Consider the following 18,243-nt stretch of genomic DNA (forward strand, 5'->3'; position numbering starts at 1 on the left):
AGGCTCCATGCAGGAAGCCGGACGTGAGACTCGATCCCCGGTCTCGAGGATCACACCCTCGGCTGCAGGCGGGCTAAACTGCTGCGCCACTAGGGCTGCCCTCAGTAGTAAATTTCTAATAATCATCTCTCATCATTCCCTTCTCCTGTCCTTTCTATTTCTGCAACTATTTTTAAATCCCATCTGTGACCATTTTCCTTATTCTGATTTTTTGGTTTTGAAGTGTCTTGTTTTTTTTTTTTTTCCTCCATTCTTTTTGTTTTGTACTGTTACCCTCTTTCTTTTTTGTTACCCTCTTTCATCTCCCTTTTTTTCCTACCTGTTTATGGAAGCTCTGTCCACCCCTACTACCTCTATATTTCTGATTACCCGGAGACTTTCTTGGTGTGCTGTTTCTGTGGACATGTAATAACAATAATGTACATTTCTTCAAGAGATGAAACTTACGGTGATTATATGAACAGGAGAAGCTATCATATTTTTATTTCTTCTTTTTTGGGTTGCACGATTGATACTGACATAGCAGTGGTAGATTTTAGTCTTAAGGTAGAAGATTCATCTCTGTGGACCGTAATTGGAGAATATTCTGTCCCTCTTTTCCTCTTTTTTAAACTTCCATTTTTACAGCTCCAGCAAAAATCTTAATTATTACATGATCTCCACCCAGAAGTTCTGCTCTCAGGTTTTATCTTAGTGGCTAGATAAAACCTATTTGAAAGGATAGCAGTTTACTGCCTGGGGAGAAGTTGTAGCCTAAGGGAGAGGAAACAAGTTACTTTGAGACTGGATGCCTCTTCTCAGGAAGAGGATCTTTAACTAGATCTTAGCTTCTGTCTCCCCGACTTTAGTCTTTTTCTTTTTTTTAAGTCTCCCGACTTTAGTCTTTCCAACTGATCATATCACTGGTTTGCCAGCAGTCAGCTTTCTGCACCCTAAGAAATCTTTCCCTCAGCTGAATTCGCCTCCAGTGTCTCTTATTCTTGTACTCAACATACTAGATTTTTAAAAATAATACTCTTCACTCATGGCCTTTACTGCCTTTTTCTTTTCAAGATTTTATTTTTAGGTAATCTCTACGCACAATGTGGAGCCTGAACTTACAACACCAAGATAAAGTTGCATGCTCTGCCAATTCAGGCAGCCAGGTGCCCCTACTGCTTCATTTTCTACTTAATATTTTAGAGCCTGGCTTCTTTATGCTCACTGCTTTCTTGAAGTAGCTCTCAGGCATTTAAAAAATCTTGTCAAATTCAGTGACAGTTTTTTTGGTTGTCAGCATTTTGGGCCACATTTAGCATTGACAACCTTTTTTTTTTTTTTTTTAAGATTTTATTTATTTGAGAGGGAGAGAGCAGAGTAAGAGAGAACACGAGCAGAAGGGGCAGAGAGAGAGAGAGAAGCAAGCTCCCCGCCCAGCAGGGAGCCCAACCTGGGGCTCAGTCCCAGGACCCCAGGATAATGATCTGAGCTGAAGGCAAATGCTTAACCGACTGAGCCACCCAGGTACTCCTAGCATTGACAACTTTTTGTTGAGGTTTTCTCTAACTTCTTTGAATTTATGCATTCCTGACTCTTCTTCCTTAGCCCCTGATTACCTACTTAGCTGTTCTTTCTGAGTCCTAAAATTCCAGCATTTCCTTGAGAACCTCCTTAAATCTCCTTTCTCCTCTTTGCTTTCTTTGTTGGCTCTATCACAGTTTCAGTCTGTCTTTTAGGGGAGCAACTCCCAAATCTGTATGTCTTAACTGTGTTCATATATCCAGATTATAGCCCTACATCTCCAGCTGTCTACCAGTTACCTTTGTGTACCACTGGTACATCAACCTGTTATATCTAAAAGAATGTTAGCTTCCTGTTTCTGTATTCCAGATTTATACTAATGGCATTAGTATCCTTCTAGATGCCCAAGCTTGAAACTTTAAGGATTTTTTTGATTCCTTGTTATTGTTGGGGTTTTGTTTTGTTTGGGGGGGACTTTTTTTATAGCCAATCTTTTTTTTTTTTTTTTTTTTTTTTTTCATTATACCCATGTATTCTCTTGTAGGTGTACCACAATATTCTCTTTACCTTTATTTTAGTTTTGCATTATTGGAGTGATTAATTATCCTGCCTTCCCCACTTTCCATACTTGTCTGTATGATTAGTCTATTTAAAGCACAGCTCTCATGTTTTTCCTATCTTTGTGTTTATTGATTCCCTTTTGCCTATCAAATAAAATCTAGGCATTTAGGCCTAACATTCAAGGCCTGGTCTGTGATGCAGTCAGTATGGTTGGAAACAGGATGAAGAATCAGATTTGATATTTGACTATAGGAGTGGGACATAAAGCTGAGCTGTTAGTCAAAGAACTGCATATTTTTGAGGTTGGTTATCAGATAATTAATACTCATCCCACCTAAAATTCTTGGAGCACTCTTTATTAATACTCATTTCCTCAAAGAATCAATATTGCCCTAATAACTCTACCGAGGTATTGTTTTTTGTTTTTTGTTTTTTTTTTAAGATTTTATTTATTTGAGGGAGAGAGAGCATAAGCAGGGAAGAAGAGCAGAGTGCAAGGCAGACTCCCCGCTGAGCAGGGAGCCCAATGCAGGACTTGATCCGAGGACTCTGGGATCAAGACCTGAGTCAAAGGCAGATGCTTAACTGACTGAGCCATCTAGGTGCCCTCTACTAAGGTTTAAACTCTTTCTTTTAGACTTTATCATTCTTATTCATGTACTCTGAATATTTTTCCCTATGTTTGTTCTGATTATTTTCTGTCACCCCAGAGGCTTCCTCTTTAGAGGAATTGGTGCCAGTCCAAACCAAAAAAAAAAAAAAAAAGATCGTTTTAAATGACTAGCTTAGTTTGAATAACTGTACATGATTTGTTAATTTGTTCAATTGTTTCATAGGAAGGACCATTAAGACCTGTTCTTGAATACATTGATCTGGTCAGCAGTGATGATGAAGAGCCTAGCACATCTCGTAGTGATGTAAGTACATTATATTTGATTTTCATTTCTTTCACTTCTGTCATGTAAAAGGCATTGCCTAAAGAGAGTTGTCAAGTCAGTGGTGGCTGTATTAGGAGCTGTAGTACTTTAGAGAATGGCTCATTTCTGTAGAATGAGCCACAAAAGGTGTCCCATGAGTCCTTGGCCCAGAATATCCTACTCCCAATTTTGTTTCTTTACTTTCAGTGAGGATGTGAAAGGATAACATGACACAGGAAAATTCTAAACCTTGAAGATGGTATCTGATAGAAGAAAAATGGAATAAAAACTGCAAGCTTTTTGGCTCCTTGTGCCCTTCTCCTTTCCTGTCTGTCCTCAGGTGCCATGTATAACTGAATCCTTTTCTTCCAGAACCATGTGGCCACAGAATGTTTATCTTGGAAGAAAGGATATGTGAAGATCCTTTAGGAAATGGAATGTGGAAAAGGGTTATATGTGGCATAGTACTTCAGTCATCACTCCTTTTAACCTCGTCTATCCCTCACATAGAGTTTTTTTTCCTCTTAACTGGCTTGGTTGTGGCTTTGACCCTTAAGCTGATATTTCCCTTATTCTGAAAATCAAACTAGCTGAGCCCTTTGTAGCAGTCTTGTCTTTGATTTGTCTTAGCCCAAATGTCTATTACTGGGCTGTTTTCTTGATGGGTTAGATAACTCTTGGCTCTTGTTCAAGGTGGCCAGAACACTTCTTTCTCCTTGACACAGGGGATTGAGACTTGGACTTGGAATAAGTATGCCTAGGTTTTAGTCTGAACTTTCACTCCTTAATAATTCTGTGACTTTGAATAAATTAAGCAGCTTTTAACTTTAGTTTATCAAATAAGAGTAATACCTACCTCACAGGGTTGTTGTGAGGACAAAATGAGTTAACAAATACATATGTAAGCTCCTTGGAAACTACAAACCATAAAGTAGGTCTATGCAACTGGGAAGTTTTGTTATTCATGGAGAGTGAATAGGAGAGCATTTTTAAAGGGGCTTAAAAATGACCCTGTAATAGGGACTTTTAGAAATATTTTTTGTTCTCAGTGGAACTTTCCCCGAAGTTCTCTGTGCCATTTTTTAACTTCTACTTGTTGACTTACATAAATTGAATGGGATTTTTTAAAAAAGATTGTTAATCACTGGTAGTCTCACCACCTCTTCTTATCCTAGCATGAGACCAAGCAGCAGGCCAGGATGGCACCCCTTGAGCTGGGCTTGTTTTCACTCTTTTTTTCATAAACAGAGTGCCACATTAATGGCCATAGTTGGTGTTGGGTTTTTGGGGTAGTGAAGCTTATGGATTTGACTTCTGTGATCCCCTTGCTCATCTGTAGTGGATTGCATCTTTCATTGTTATTATAATAATTTTAAAAATTGAGTTCTACTTACTGGACATGCATCTCTGCACTTGAAAGTTAACATATTAAAAGCATTTTTTTTTCTTCCTTGGTTTTCTTGTTCATGTGGATAACCCAGAGAATGCCTGAGTCTAAGGTGCCATCCTCTGAGAATCATCGCCCAGAAATGTGCTCTAGCTGCAGTGTTCCTCTTCCCATTGGAGACAGCAGCTCCTCCTCTGGGAGTTGCACCAGCAGTCCACAGAGGATAGTTTCTCAACCTTCTTCTGTTGAGAACCCATTGGAGAACCAGAAAAATGATCAAAATAATTCAGATATTAAGATCTCTGAGACAGAGACCCTTAAACCATCACAAAATTATCAGACTTTGCCTTCATCTCCAGTTCTGGTCCCCCAAGAATCCTTGGCCTCTTCAGAGGTCAAGGAGGATTTACCTATAGAGTCTTCTTCAGCTTCACAGCACGGACAGGATGCCATCCTTTATCTTCAGACACAAGTGGCTGAGATGTCCCGAGTGATACGTGATCTGCAGTCTAGGAGCTGTTTTAGATTTCATCATTCTAGGCCAAGTGAGAACTCCTCAGTGCCGTGGGACATCTCCACCTCCAAGGATGAAAATTTATCCACAGTTGATGAAGAAGCTGACTGCAAATCTCCCTCAGCTGATGACAAAGGGCAGCCAACTGACCCCAGTCAGTCTAGTTTCACAGGTCTTTTGAAAAGAATGGAACAGAGAGGTGTTATAAAGAGAGTAACATTACAGTCTGAAGCAGAATCGTGTGAAGGAAAACCTGATTATGTGACCTCTAAGAAACGTTTGGTTCCTCCATTGCATCCGCTTCTGAGAATTGCCACTACTGAGGTTTTTAAAGACCCTGCTGATTGCCATCCTTCCTCCTTCATGGGGCACAGGGTATATCCTGTAGCCAAGGATACCTCTCCTTTCCAACCAAATCCACCAGCTGAGGGCCCTATTGTAGAAGCATTAGAGCACAGCAAAAGAGGAAGCACAACATCTCCTCTAGATTCTACCTCAAAAGAAATGGAGGTCATGGGTTGTAGATTTTACCATGCCGCTTCCATTGCAGCCCGAGCTGCTAGCTACATGGCCTATATGACTCAATATCAGCGTAAACTCTGGGAAGATATGGAGGATCTGGTTCATGACCCAGAGTTTGATCGTGGAAAAGCAAGATGTATAATATCTGATGGTATGGATGCAGGCCTTTGGCAGCTTTGTACTACTAGGGATATAATGGATTCCGTAGTGAGAGTTATGGCAATGGCAATAGACTACAGAAGACAAGCCTGGCTCCGACTTACATCTCTCACTAAGAAAACCCAGGAAAAGATCTCACATTTGCCCTTTGATGGTACTTCCCTTTTTGGGCAAGATGTGAATGCTGTTGTTGCAGAAGAAAACAGTATTAAAGAAAATGACTATAGAGACCACAACAAATACTATAACCAACATCGATACTTTTACAGTCATGATCAGAAAGCACATTATCACAATAGAGGATATTCCAAAGGAGATTGGTACAAACCTCGAAATCATCCCTATAGATACAGAAAAAAGGGAGAATCTCCAGAACGCCACGGGTACAAGAATTAATAACCTGTTTGCGTTCACCAGTATAGTCCTCCAAGAGCCTAACTATTTTACTTGCTACTTCCACTCAAAACAGGATCTGCAGGTAGGAGGTCACCTCAGAAACTGATGCATGTCTGGAATTATCACAACTAACATTTAAATTCTAGACTTTTCAAAGAAGTTATAATAAAGAGACTCGTGTTTTATTGGCCATGTGAGCAATAGAGACTTTCATCTAAGTAGGTTTGGACAAAGGTTTACCCATTATTTCTGGTTCGAAATAAGTTCAGAGGATGGTACTCAGGAATCTGAATCCTCTTGTGATTAAAGAAAAATATAAAGATTTATTCCTCAGGAAAATCTTACTGGTAAACTGAGGACTAGTAGATTTGGGGTCTGGAAATAACCTACTATTAGATCTTTGTTTACTAATACCAGAGGCAGATCCTTCGTTTTTAGGTCATCAGTGCTTCCTTGTTCAGGCTTCAGCTTGTCAGATCTTCACAAAATGACAAGTCTGTTGTACTCTGTTTATGTCAGGATGATCAACTCAGCAAGAGTCCATACTACTCTCAAGCTCTCTGAGACTTCAGAATCAACCATGAGCTGTGTGCCAAGAACTGGAATACAAATCAAATTTTGCTAAAACCAGTTTGCTTCCAGTGGGATGGCTAGATGTTATAGGTCTACTGTGGAGATACCAACTGGAAGAAGACTTTCCTACCTATAACATCTCTAGAAATTTTCACAATAACTATCTTTATCAAGCCTGATGACTACCTTGTCATTATCACTCAGAGTTACATGTGAGAGAATTCTTTGTTATCATCACATCTAAGTCTTTTTCTTATCAAGCTCTCATAATAAGAAGCTGTGAGACCCAGTCATGGTGTTCTTTCAGGATATTCTGGGCCTTTTATCAAGATGACCTTCTTAAACAAACCTACCTTCTAAACAGTTAACTTTTTTGAGCTTGATAATGCATCACTCTAAACACAAAAAAGATATGTACATTAATGCCCTGGATATAAAAGATGTTATACCATCCAGGCATGCAAATCTGAACTCTTAGAAGAGAATTCCAAACATGCCTGACAATCTGGTCCTCATAAAATAAAGAAAGAGGAGTGCCATCAAACTAGATGATACTGAGAATCTTTAAGTGTTAAACTGTGAATGTCATAAAGAGAACATCTCACACAGCTCTGTTTCAGGATATCTTTAAATGATATCCACTAGAAATTTCTTTAAAAAGTCTGAAATCAAGACTTCAATGACATGTTCTTGGTTTATTGGTCCCTTAATCTAGTCAGACTCTTTCACGAGAGACAATTTACCTTTTTGCTCCCAGTTGGTTCCATTAATAGTTCTTCACAATTCTGGAACTGGCAGCAGATACCTCAATTGTATATCCCACAGTATCTTTTTAATCTCAAGGCAGTGGCTGTACAGTATACCAGCCCTTAGATCCTCGTTTTTGTAGTGTGACTTCAGAAATGGAGAAGGTGTCAAGTTTGAGAGGTCTGAATACATCATGTAGTATTTGCTTGGCAGCCAAAAAAAAATTTTTTTTTATCAACAGACTTAAAATTTTGTAACTTGGTTTGTCAACATCTGCGTTTTTTTCATCTGCTTGATCAAAATATTTTGGTCTACTGTTAGTGGAATATAACACACTGTTTTAGAATTCATGTGGTTTCTATCTCTTGCCATAGTTCTTGTACAGTGGTAATTGACGTTTTCCCTAGTCCCCTACTTTTTGATAGCTGAAACTCTTCTCCATCCATTGTAACTATATTTAGCACCCTTTTTACTACTTTTCTTCCTGTTTGTGCTAGAAATTGAGACGCAAAGACCCCTACTTAGAAGAAGCTATTTTATTTTGTCAGATAATTTCAGAGTACTGCAGTGGTCCTATGTGTAGATTAAAGCATAAACAACAGTCCTGATAGAGGAAATCATCTTGCAAATTTGGTCAAGTTATATCTAGAGTTAATACTTACCTTTTATTTTTGTATATTTCCACAGTGTTATACTTCTGCTTTTTTTTAGGTCCATGCCAGTGCTGTAGAAACTCTTTCAAATTGAACTCTAGAAGAGCATTAATGAACTACCTGAAAAGAAACAAGGGCCTAAAAATATTATAGAAGGATTTTTATAGTTTACAATACATATCACATCAGTCAAGCAGTCTCATGTGCCCTTGATGTGGCACTGTAGTTACTTTTAGGAAAGGACTAGTCACAGGTGAACTTAATTGGAGAGGGACCTTGGAATTCTTCTATATGGCTGCACAAAGCCGTTACTAGTTAGCTAAGGCTACTTTAGACTGCTCCCACTTTTCCATTTCTTCCCTTTCCTTCCCGGATTAGATACTGGGTTACAAATGTGAGATTTTTGAGGTACTCTTATTTTCCAAAATTCAAACCAAAATAAATGATGCTTGAAGATGTAATTCTCTGAAACTGCTTTGGCACTTCCACTTAACAGCTCCTCCTTTTAAACTTTTTATTTTTAGTTGTCAGGAAAATGAAAACATAAAGTTCACCACCTTAACTATTTTTAAGTGTACAGTTCACTAGTGTTTTTTATATTTACATTGTGTAATTCCTCTAAAATATTTATAAAACAATGTTTGCTATTCCCTTCATCTTGTGTTATTTATGTTGCTCAGTAATAAATATTGCTTTACCACTCTAATTGATAAGCTCAAGCATCTCCAGAGAATTTTCTAAAAGTGGAAAGATACTGAATTATCAAATTGTTGATCGAGTAGTAGGTAACTTCTGAAAGGAACCTGGCAGTTGAGTGGGGACTGTCAGAATGTAGTAGAATGGGAACAGCTTTTAGCTGTAGCCAGTGTCTTGATCGCAGAGGAAGCAGTATCCTTACTTAACCTGTTTGTTGATTTTAAAATCTTTCTCTGGCATACTTGAATGATGATAGTGTTATAAAACTAAAAATAGGGATTTGATCTAGGGGGTTGATCTACTGCAACCCCAGTAGCATATGGAGCTCACAATTAGATAATAAGTTTTCATATTGTACCTGCCATAGAATTCTCCATGGGTGAACCTTGGATGTTTAAATCTCTAGATTTTCCTAGGAAGTTTTGGTATAATTGCAAATTTAATGATTTGGTATTCTCAATGGGGATGCATCTAATCCTTTTTCTTCAAAATGTTATTTCTTGACTAGACGTAAAATGTATATGAAGATAATATGATTTCTTGCATTTACTGTGTACAGAGAAACTGTTTCCATTGTTATATGAAGTGCCTTTTTAAATTTCACCCTATTGTTTAAAACTTAACATTTTGATGTCTTGCATATGTTGCTGGTGATATTTATGTGAGTTCTGTACAGTGAGTTTTTTAAATCTTGTAGTTTATTCATCATCTGTACAATTGCACTATCTAAATGTACTCTCCTTCTGAATGTTAATTTGTTTTCTTTATAGCACTGTTAATCCATTTCAGAAGGTTCTAGAGTATGCCCTTCCCCTTTATTTAAATAACTTCACAGTAGTTCTTTTTAGTTACTAGTGATTGGCTCAGTTTCCTGGGCATTAAGGCAGCTTTGTTTTCTGTCTGCACATTCTGGGTTTTCTGATTGAGTCATTTGTCTCCTATCTAACCTTGTTCTAAGCCATGATAACACAGCTTCTATTGATAAGTGGATGTGTTTACTTGGTGAGAAGAAACAAGGACATTAAGAAAAGTAAATTTGCTGACACTTTATTTTTTTTAGACAGTGTAACAGCTTCCTTATCGCTGTGTAATTGCATTTAAATTTTTTTTAACTGTGTGGCAGCTTCTTTAGAATTCCATTTATTTACTTAGCCCTCAAAATGATATTTTGAGGGGAACATAAACTGTTTCAGGATACTTGGATACTATTTAGTATATTACATTAGTACTATGCTAATAATTTACTGAATGATACCTAAGTGACCTGATTGATAATGTCCTTAAGGGCCCAATACATCAGGATAACCTCTCAGGTACTAAAAATGAGGAGGTTGGAATAGACACATTCCAGAATCCCTTCTAGTGATAAAATTGGATACAGAGTTAAATGACATGGATGAACAGAGTTAAATGCCACATTCACTATTCTTGAGGATATAATTTACTGGGATTCTGATGAAGGTTAGAAATTATGGACTAGATCTTTGTAGAAATAGTTTAAAGATTGCAATAACTAAAAAGTTTTGTTTTTAACATGAGGCATATTTTGCCCCAGACTTGCACTGTTTTAAGTTTCCTTGTCTTTTGAAATTTACCATTCTTAATGTTAGTGGCTAGTCCAATAATTGGTCGTGATATCTGTGTGCATCTTATGCATGTCATTCAGTTGACCAGGTTCATTCTATATAGTTGTCATTTGTGGATATAGAAACCAATCAATTCCTCTGTCTTTTGCTTAAGAAAATATACAGGTGGAAGTTACTATTTGACTGATGATGATCACTATTGAATGCAAATCTTTTAGTTATTTTTCCAGAAGTAACAAGTTTTGTAAGCCATCAAAATATTCTTTTATGGAATTTCCCTTCCTGGATGAATGATGAGAATATTGTTTTATTAAATCTTTTTTTCTCTTATTGATTACTGGGATAATATTTTTGTACTACTTTGTCTTTTCTTTTGTTTGCCTTTATAGTAATGAAAACTTTTTATATTAGTGTTTGGTACCATTGAGATACCTTATTACTGGAAATTATGTTGGCTTCCAGTGGGGTATATCTGGAAGTGATCAGTCCAACTATGTCCTTTTGATGTTATCATATTAATTTCATTCTTTATATTGATCTTTTCTTCCCTTTTATGTAACACCTCTTTCTAGGATGTCTGATCTTCCCTTAATCTCTTTGATGTAGATTATATTTTTTATTCAACCAGTAAATACTAGCCAGGATTTTGATGTGGCTTTGTGTTTGTGTACTTAAATACAATGCCTTCAGCATTATTATAAGAGATTTTTCTAGTTTTCTCCTTTGTCCTTTTTTAAAAAAGTAGCCAGTCCAGTCTCTGGAACTATTATTTACTGACTTTTGAAATTCAATCAATTTTTAATGCCTTCTTATTTAATGGCAGTATTATTTTCTCATTTTGCATAGTTTTCACACAAATATATTATTACATATAGTTTATGGTTAATTGCATCTTATAAAAATTATAAGCCCATCACCATGAAGTTATAAAAAGCTCTGACATATACTCTATCTTAAAATTACCCAGTTTTCTCTAGGTCTTAAGGGCTTTACCTATTTTATTGAGATGTCTATTTCACGTGATCTCTTGGATTTTCTGATGCCTTGTCAAGAATTCAGTAAGAATTCTCAGGTTGTCTGTACTTGGTCATAGGACTTTGGAGATCTTTCAAGTTGTATTAAGTATATTCCTTGGTAGAAGTGAAAGTAATGCTTTGTATTTAGTCTTATTTTAAACTCTGCTTTGATCTTAAATGCTTCATATGTTATTGTGAGTTCTGTTAAGAAGTTATAAGACCTATTTTCATATGCTTCCCCGCCCCCCCCCCCGCCCCCCCGTCAGCTGCCTATCATATGCCTTCTCTTTTCTGTCCTTGCCCATAGGAGTAGCTGTATCTCATCACTCAGTTTTAAGGGCTACAATTAGACCTCTTGATAATTCCTACTTTTATCTCTGATAGCTGTGTTTCACACTACTTAGTGTGCATTTAACACTAATGTCCTGTAATAACTATCATGTTTGTGGTCCCTTTACCTATACCACGTTAATTACTGGGGCAACAATGATATGAGTGATTAGGGGGAAGCATTTTCCAAGTCACAAATTTCAGTTCCATTTTTTTGAACATACTTAATTGTATTAAACATTCTGCGGTTAGGTGTGCAGTGCTTCCTTTTTTTGCCTTGGTTTGAGTATAGTCAGTGTTTAATTAGCCTTATTTAGATTCTTAGCAACAGTTGCATGCATGTTAGCCTTTGTCTAATGGCTTATAACAACTCCTGTTTACTTTCAGCAAAAATATATTTTGAGATTTTGAAAGCACCTTGATAGCCTTAGGTCTAACAGTTGTTTTCCTGCATGGGAAGCAAGTATAGGAGAAAATTTTCATTTATAGAGCTCACATTTAGTACACTGTTAGAAATTACAAGGCGTTCTTGAAGAAATTCACCCTTATTTTGCATATGAGAAAATGAAACATCATTAAGCACATTGCTCAAGTGATGGAACCTAGCTTTGAATATTGACTATTCCTCCAAAGTCTCAATTCAGCATTGTACTAGGCTGCCTCTTTGTGTTTTTCAAGGCTCAACTCAAGTTATAACTTCTCTGAAAAGCTAATTTGACATATACTAATCTTTTTCTTCCCTTAATTTTGTGTTTATGGCTGTACTCTCATCCCTTAGTACTTGGATGTCTTATATTAACTAATTCCTGGTCATTTCACTTGTCAGATCAGAAACCCTAACCTCTTAGTTTTTCCATTGAGATTTCACTGTGTGGTACTAAAATTGTTCATGATGAATGGTCATTGGTTTGTTTCACATAATCCATTTGTTTTCAGCACTTATCATTTTAGTCAAGGGTCTTTTTTTGCTTTTATTTTTTTTTCTGCCTTTTGTGTTACAACTGTTTTGTTACAGATACTTAAGTTTGGTGTGTATGTGGGGTGGTTTTTTTTTTTTTTTTTTGGCTGGCATCTTTAGGATATTGGCTAGGAAGGAAGGTGGAATGGTGCAAAGCACAGGTATGTAAATTCTAAGACTTTGATCTGAGTATTAGCAAGTCACTTGTTTCCTGAGCCTCAGTTTTCCTACTCTCAAATGAGGTAATGCCTGGAAGTACTTTGAAAATTCAAAAGCCCAGTATAGATTTCTTTTTTTTCATAGGTGTGCTGTTTCTACGTAGATATAACTGTGGGATGGTATTGGATATAAATACTGATACATTTTATGATGTATATTTAATAGCATGTAATAGTTCATGTCATCAGATCATGTTCCCCTTGTTTACAGTTTTTTAAGGCTTAACCATTAAGCTGTATTACAAGTTCATCAATGCACTAGATCATTGAAAGGCATATTTAAAGTAAAATAGTCTCTTAAGTGCAGGCTAAGAAATGCTCATGATAAACAATAAGAAAAAATAAAAGAATGTAGAATGAAGAGCTAGGATATGTAGGTATGTGTATGATTTTTGATGGATGCTGTTTTGTCACTTTGTGTCTATGTTGGCAACAATCTTCTATCATAGTTTTTAATAACTGTATGCAGGCAGGCACTGAGGAGGGTCTGGGGGAACTGAGAGTTAATAAGAGATGGTATATTCTCTTAAGAAAAAGAAATACCAATATGATGTAATTGTCCTGTTTGGAGGAATGCCTGCGATGAAGTTGGAATGGAAGAGAGGGCCATCTAGAGGGATCAAGGAAGCTTTTCTTACTTAGCAAATAATTTGAGCTGGGGTTTGCATCATGATTAGAGAAGAGATAGTTGGACCAGTGGAGAATCAAAAGCCAGGCATTGAGATGAATCAGTGTATACAAAGGCATGTGGAACATTGTGTCTGGTTTCAGAACCTTATGGAACAGCCTTTATGCGGGACAGTTGGTGGAGATTAAGCTGAAGAAAGGATAAATTACTCATGGAAATGTATTGGTTCCCACCTATTTGAAGTGTACCAAGTTTGTGTGGCCATTATTTGTGAGGTTATAGAAGTAGTCTGTCTAGAGTTTGCTTTGTACCATAGTCCCCTGTGGACATCTAGAGCAATTCTTTTTCCTTCCTGAACTGAGCCAAAGGAGGGCTTTCAGTTAGTGCACCTCTAGTCCCAGGCACAGCTTAAGCAGTGAAAAAGAACAGACACTGGTAGAGAACAACTTTGAAGATGAACAAGATGATGACACTAAAGTGGAGTGTGACAGACCATTATGGGGACACAGTTGCATATTTCAGGACCTCCTATTGGCATTGTGTCCTCAGTGTAGCTAAATGTGGCTGATTTCCCTATACCTTGGCTTACAGATAATTTGAGGGTAGACTTGGGGAAAATGAAGTTATTTATAAAAATGTTGCTTCATTGGAATTTGGAAGTGGTGTATTGAAGAACAACCTCTAAACCTTGTGCCAGTGGTATCTCCAGCAGCACCCAAAACACATTTTGTCAACTTCCTGTTTGTTTTTTCTGTGATTTGAGTTTCCTTTCTTGCTTTTGTTGCCACTTTCATTCACCGTTTCTCTTTTCTCTTCCTAATTCATCTTTTTCTTCCTGTGCCAGAGGTATAGCAGTGGCACTCAGGGTTAAAGTTATAATCCTCCCCTTGCAACTTCAGAGATATCTAAAAATTCTCAAGTTCCAAATATGTTTTTGTTTTGTTTACATTTGGGTTTTTTGTTTTTATTTTGTTTTAGGTTTTGGGGGGGGGGTGCTTTGTTTTGTTTTTTTGTGTGGTCCTGTACTGAAATAGAATCAAAGTCATTCTTCCTAGGAGGGGATTTTTATAATTATAGATATTGGCAATTGACCCAAAAGACATTACAGGAGGAAGAATCTTACTTAACAGGTTTGGTGGTACTTGCCTTCTTAACCGAGTAAAGTACTTTACAGAATGGGGTATATCTGTACGTTTTTAAGTTTGCCACATAAAGCAGATGTTCTGTGTACCTAGTATTTGTAAACAGTAACCAGTTGTGGGTTGGGAAGATGATTGCTTTGTACAAAAGGGTTGTTTCCTGGTTCCAAAGCTTTGCTGCTGGAGATGGTAAATAAATATTGTACTGCTTTGCTGTGTTTATCCCTTCTGCTCTCTCTGTATTTGAATATAAAATTATTGAGAAAAACTATTGCTTTTCAAAAAGTTATTTTGGGGTGTGGTTTGAGCCATAAGTTGGGTAGAAGGGCTTCTGTTAAGCAGAACTTCTGGGAGTGCAAACTTCAGACCAAACTCTGGACTGCAGCTTTAGGATGGGCAATAATAAGCAGGCTTTGAAATTTGAGTTTGTGTGAAATAATGCAGTTCGGAATTCTATTCTAACCAAGTGTACCGGTCAGATGGATAGTTATAATAATTTACGAAGTTAATTCATTCCACTTTCACAGTTGCCCCTTTGAGCTTTCTTTTAAACTTGGGATCCCTTCTTTAAATAGAACATAAGGATAATGGCTAGAATAATTATTCTCCATCTGATGCACCTCTGACTAGTTTGTGCCTGCTGACATTCAGGGAGATATTATAAGAACAACAAATAAACATTTGCCTTGGATTATTCTCTATATTCCCTCTCCCTATTCCTCTCCCTTACCTCCTGCAAATTTCATCTTCCCTTATTACTGGCTTTTCTATAGCCAAAAAAGTGCTCTTGGTGAGTCAGGGAACTGGGTTGTTGTGATCAGTTCTCTGGATTACTCATTTTACAGAGTGTTTTCTCCTAGCTTATCTCACCCTGTACAGAAATGAAATCCATTTCATAGAGAAAGATCCATTTACTATATTCATATTTCCATTTAAAAAGTAATTTTGTATAAAGCCAAATTTGATAGTTACTCAAGAACTAAAGTGCTTTTTAGAGATTAGTGGTGATTTTAAAATATATCAGATGCTCATTATAAAAAAGGCTCAAAATAATATAATGCAACCAACTATTATAAAATGACAATTTCTTCTGTGAAGCTCTGCTTTTTTCAGTATTTCTAGAAATTGCTTTACAAAAGCAGTACTATTCCTTTAATTCTGTATTTCCTTTGACTTGATCTTGGCAAATATTTTTAGAAAACTGATTTAGCTAGTTAAAGCAGTAAGAAAGGACTTAGAAGTTCAACTTGAGTAAAGTGAAAGATCTGCCTGTATTTAATATTTGAATCTATTCATAAAACCTTAGAAAAGTTTTACGAAGCAGATTATAGTCCATTTCCTATGCATTCAGTACCAAACCCAGTTCTTAACTACCAGAAGGGAGCTGGCAGTGTATGGCACATAGCTTCTTAAACCATAATGCACTGCAGGGTTGAGAGTGAATAGTTCAAGGAACAGGCCTTTATTTGTAGATGAATTCTAAAAGAAAGCCTACCTCTAAAACTCAAGCTCTAGTAAAAATTACTTTGGGGACATTATTAGTTTCCATGTGAATAAATATATTAGACATTGAGAAATTACCTTGGTTATTGGAAAAGTTGAGAGTCTTGCTTTCTATTTTTATATCCCAAACAGGAAAAGAGGAAGGTCAGGTATAGTTGAATAAGCTAATATTTTAAGTTTCAATTTTTAATTTGCCTAATTATATTTTTAATAATTTAAGTACATTTAAAAATACAAATGAGTATATGTACATTGCAGTTTGTCTTAAGCATATATGTATTTAAAGAACAATACAAAATTTCAAGTATGTTTTAGCTAAATGCTTTTTTTTTTTTTTAATGCTTTTTGCTTTAAAATAGTAATGGTGTTTGACATCAAAGCTCTGTAAAATATATTTTCCTGATAGTCATTAAAGCTGTGAACTGAATATGACCTACCTTAGTTATAATTGATATCTTTTCCTGTTAGGTTTGAAAAATAATGTAGCCTAAACATTGGATTTCTAGAGAGAAAAATCTGGAGGGAAAAAAGTTAAATACAATTTACTAACAGATGATGTTCCTTTTCGATACAAAATTTCCATCTACCTTTATGAAAGATAAATGTTAAACTTACATTTTTATAAGGGATTAATTCAAATCAAATCCATTATTCCCAAACAAAAGAGTGAGATCCTCAATACTTGTTGTCATACCATCTTGTTGGTTAAAAATTGAAATTTTGTTAATTTTATTATATGTGCTGATTGTAGAAATACTAGAAAAAGATTTTTAAAAATTCTCCAGCTAAACAAGTACTGTAGACATTTTGATTTCTAGCCTTCTAGATTTTACTTAACATATTTTAACAAAAGATGAGATTATTTTCACTTAAATATAAGTGAGGGGAAGAAGACATTGAAATCTATAGAGTTTATAGCTTCATTGGTGGTGTTTTGTGCCATTTTGTCATTAATTTACCTATTTAATGGTCCTGTATGATTTATTTTATAGTTCACATAGTAAGTAGATCAGTTTCACATTAATGTGAGAAACTTTAATAGTTTCCAGAAATCTTTGTTAGCTCATTAAACTTGATTAGTAAGTAAAAGTATTAATCACTGTGGTGAAAATTTTGTCTAAAGTGTGGAATTCACATTGAATGTAACTCCTGATTATCTTTTATGATCAGACTTTTGAGTTCGTGGTCAGAACCAATTTTAAGTTCAGCTGAACTGATTTCAAGTGTGAGGTGGTTATTGGTCTCTAGCAAAAAGAAAAATCAGGGTAGTGTAGCTAGTTTTTCATAAAGCTAAATTTGTTTAGTATGAGACTACTAGGGGAAATTTTAAAATATTAGCTTGAGATTTTTGTCTTTACTCTTTAGAAATGATGGTGACCATTGATAATTAGTTTCTTTTAAAATGTCCCTGACAAGGGAATCCTGTGCCAGGTTTTCCTTTTCCTCTTGCCCCCAGTTAGGTTGACCCATTGAATCCCATCATTACAGATTAGATCTCCTAAGAAAGCCCTCTTCTTTTCCAAGTTATACCTTACTCCTAGACTTGGAATTTTTGCTCTAACTCTTCCACACTACATTAAAACTTAAAAAATAAATAAAAATAAGTAAAATCAAACATTTTATCCTCAAGAACAAAAGAATTCTTGGTTACTTTCACCTGTATAGGCATACCTTAGAGATACTGCGGGTTTGGTTCCAGACCATCACAATAACACAAATATTAAGTGTGCAGTAGTATTGTGTATAAAAAAAAATACATGCCTTAATTTAAAAATACCTTATTGCTAAAAAATTCTAACCATCATGAGTTTTCAGTGAGTCCTAACTTTTTTCCTAGTGGAGGGTATTGCCTCGATGTTGATGGCTTCTGACTGACCAGGTTGGTGATTTGCTGAAAGTTGGGGTGGCTGTGGCAATTTTTAAATATAAAACAGTAGTGAAGTTGGCCACATTGATTAACTCTGCTTTTTAGGAATGATTTCTCTAGCATAGTAATATTCTAAGTCCTTTGTTGTCACTTCAACAATCTTTACAGCATCCTCACAAGGAGTAGGTTCTGTCTCAAGAAACCTCTTTGCTCATCCATAAGAAGCAATTCCTTATCATTTATCATTAGCTTGCAGCAATTCAGTCTTATCTCAGGCTCTACTTCTAATTCCAGTTCTCTTGCTGTTTCTACCACATCTAGTCCATGAAAGTCTTGATTGAACCCCTCAAAGTCATCCATGAGGGTTGGAATC

General features: G+C 36.2%; 1 protein-coding gene across 4 annotated transcripts in view; it reads left to right on the top strand.

Annotated features, from left to right (window-relative positions):
* Positions 1 to 18,243, top strand: part of ZNF451 (zinc finger protein 451) — a 90,147-nt gene that overhangs the window by 7,638 nt on the left and 64,266 nt on the right. For 3 of the 4 annotated variants that reach the window (XM_038554411.1, XM_038554413.1, XM_038554412.1), the window contains one exon: positions 2,898 to 2,978. In XM_038554411.1, coding sequence (XP_038410339.1) covers positions 2,898 to 2,978 — 81 coding nt within the window. Of the gene's footprint in view, positions 1 to 2,897; positions 2,979 to 4,459; positions 14,772 to 18,243 lie in introns of those variants that run through there. The other variant, XM_038554414.1, reaches the window with a different exon arrangement.

Source organism: Canis lupus, chromosome 12, assembly GCF_011100685.1.
Source record: "Canis lupus familiaris isolate Mischka breed German Shepherd chromosome 12, alternate assembly UU_Cfam_GSD_1.0, whole genome shotgun sequence".
Classification (NCBI taxonomy): Eukaryota; Metazoa; Chordata; class Mammalia; order Carnivora; family Canidae; genus Canis; species Canis lupus.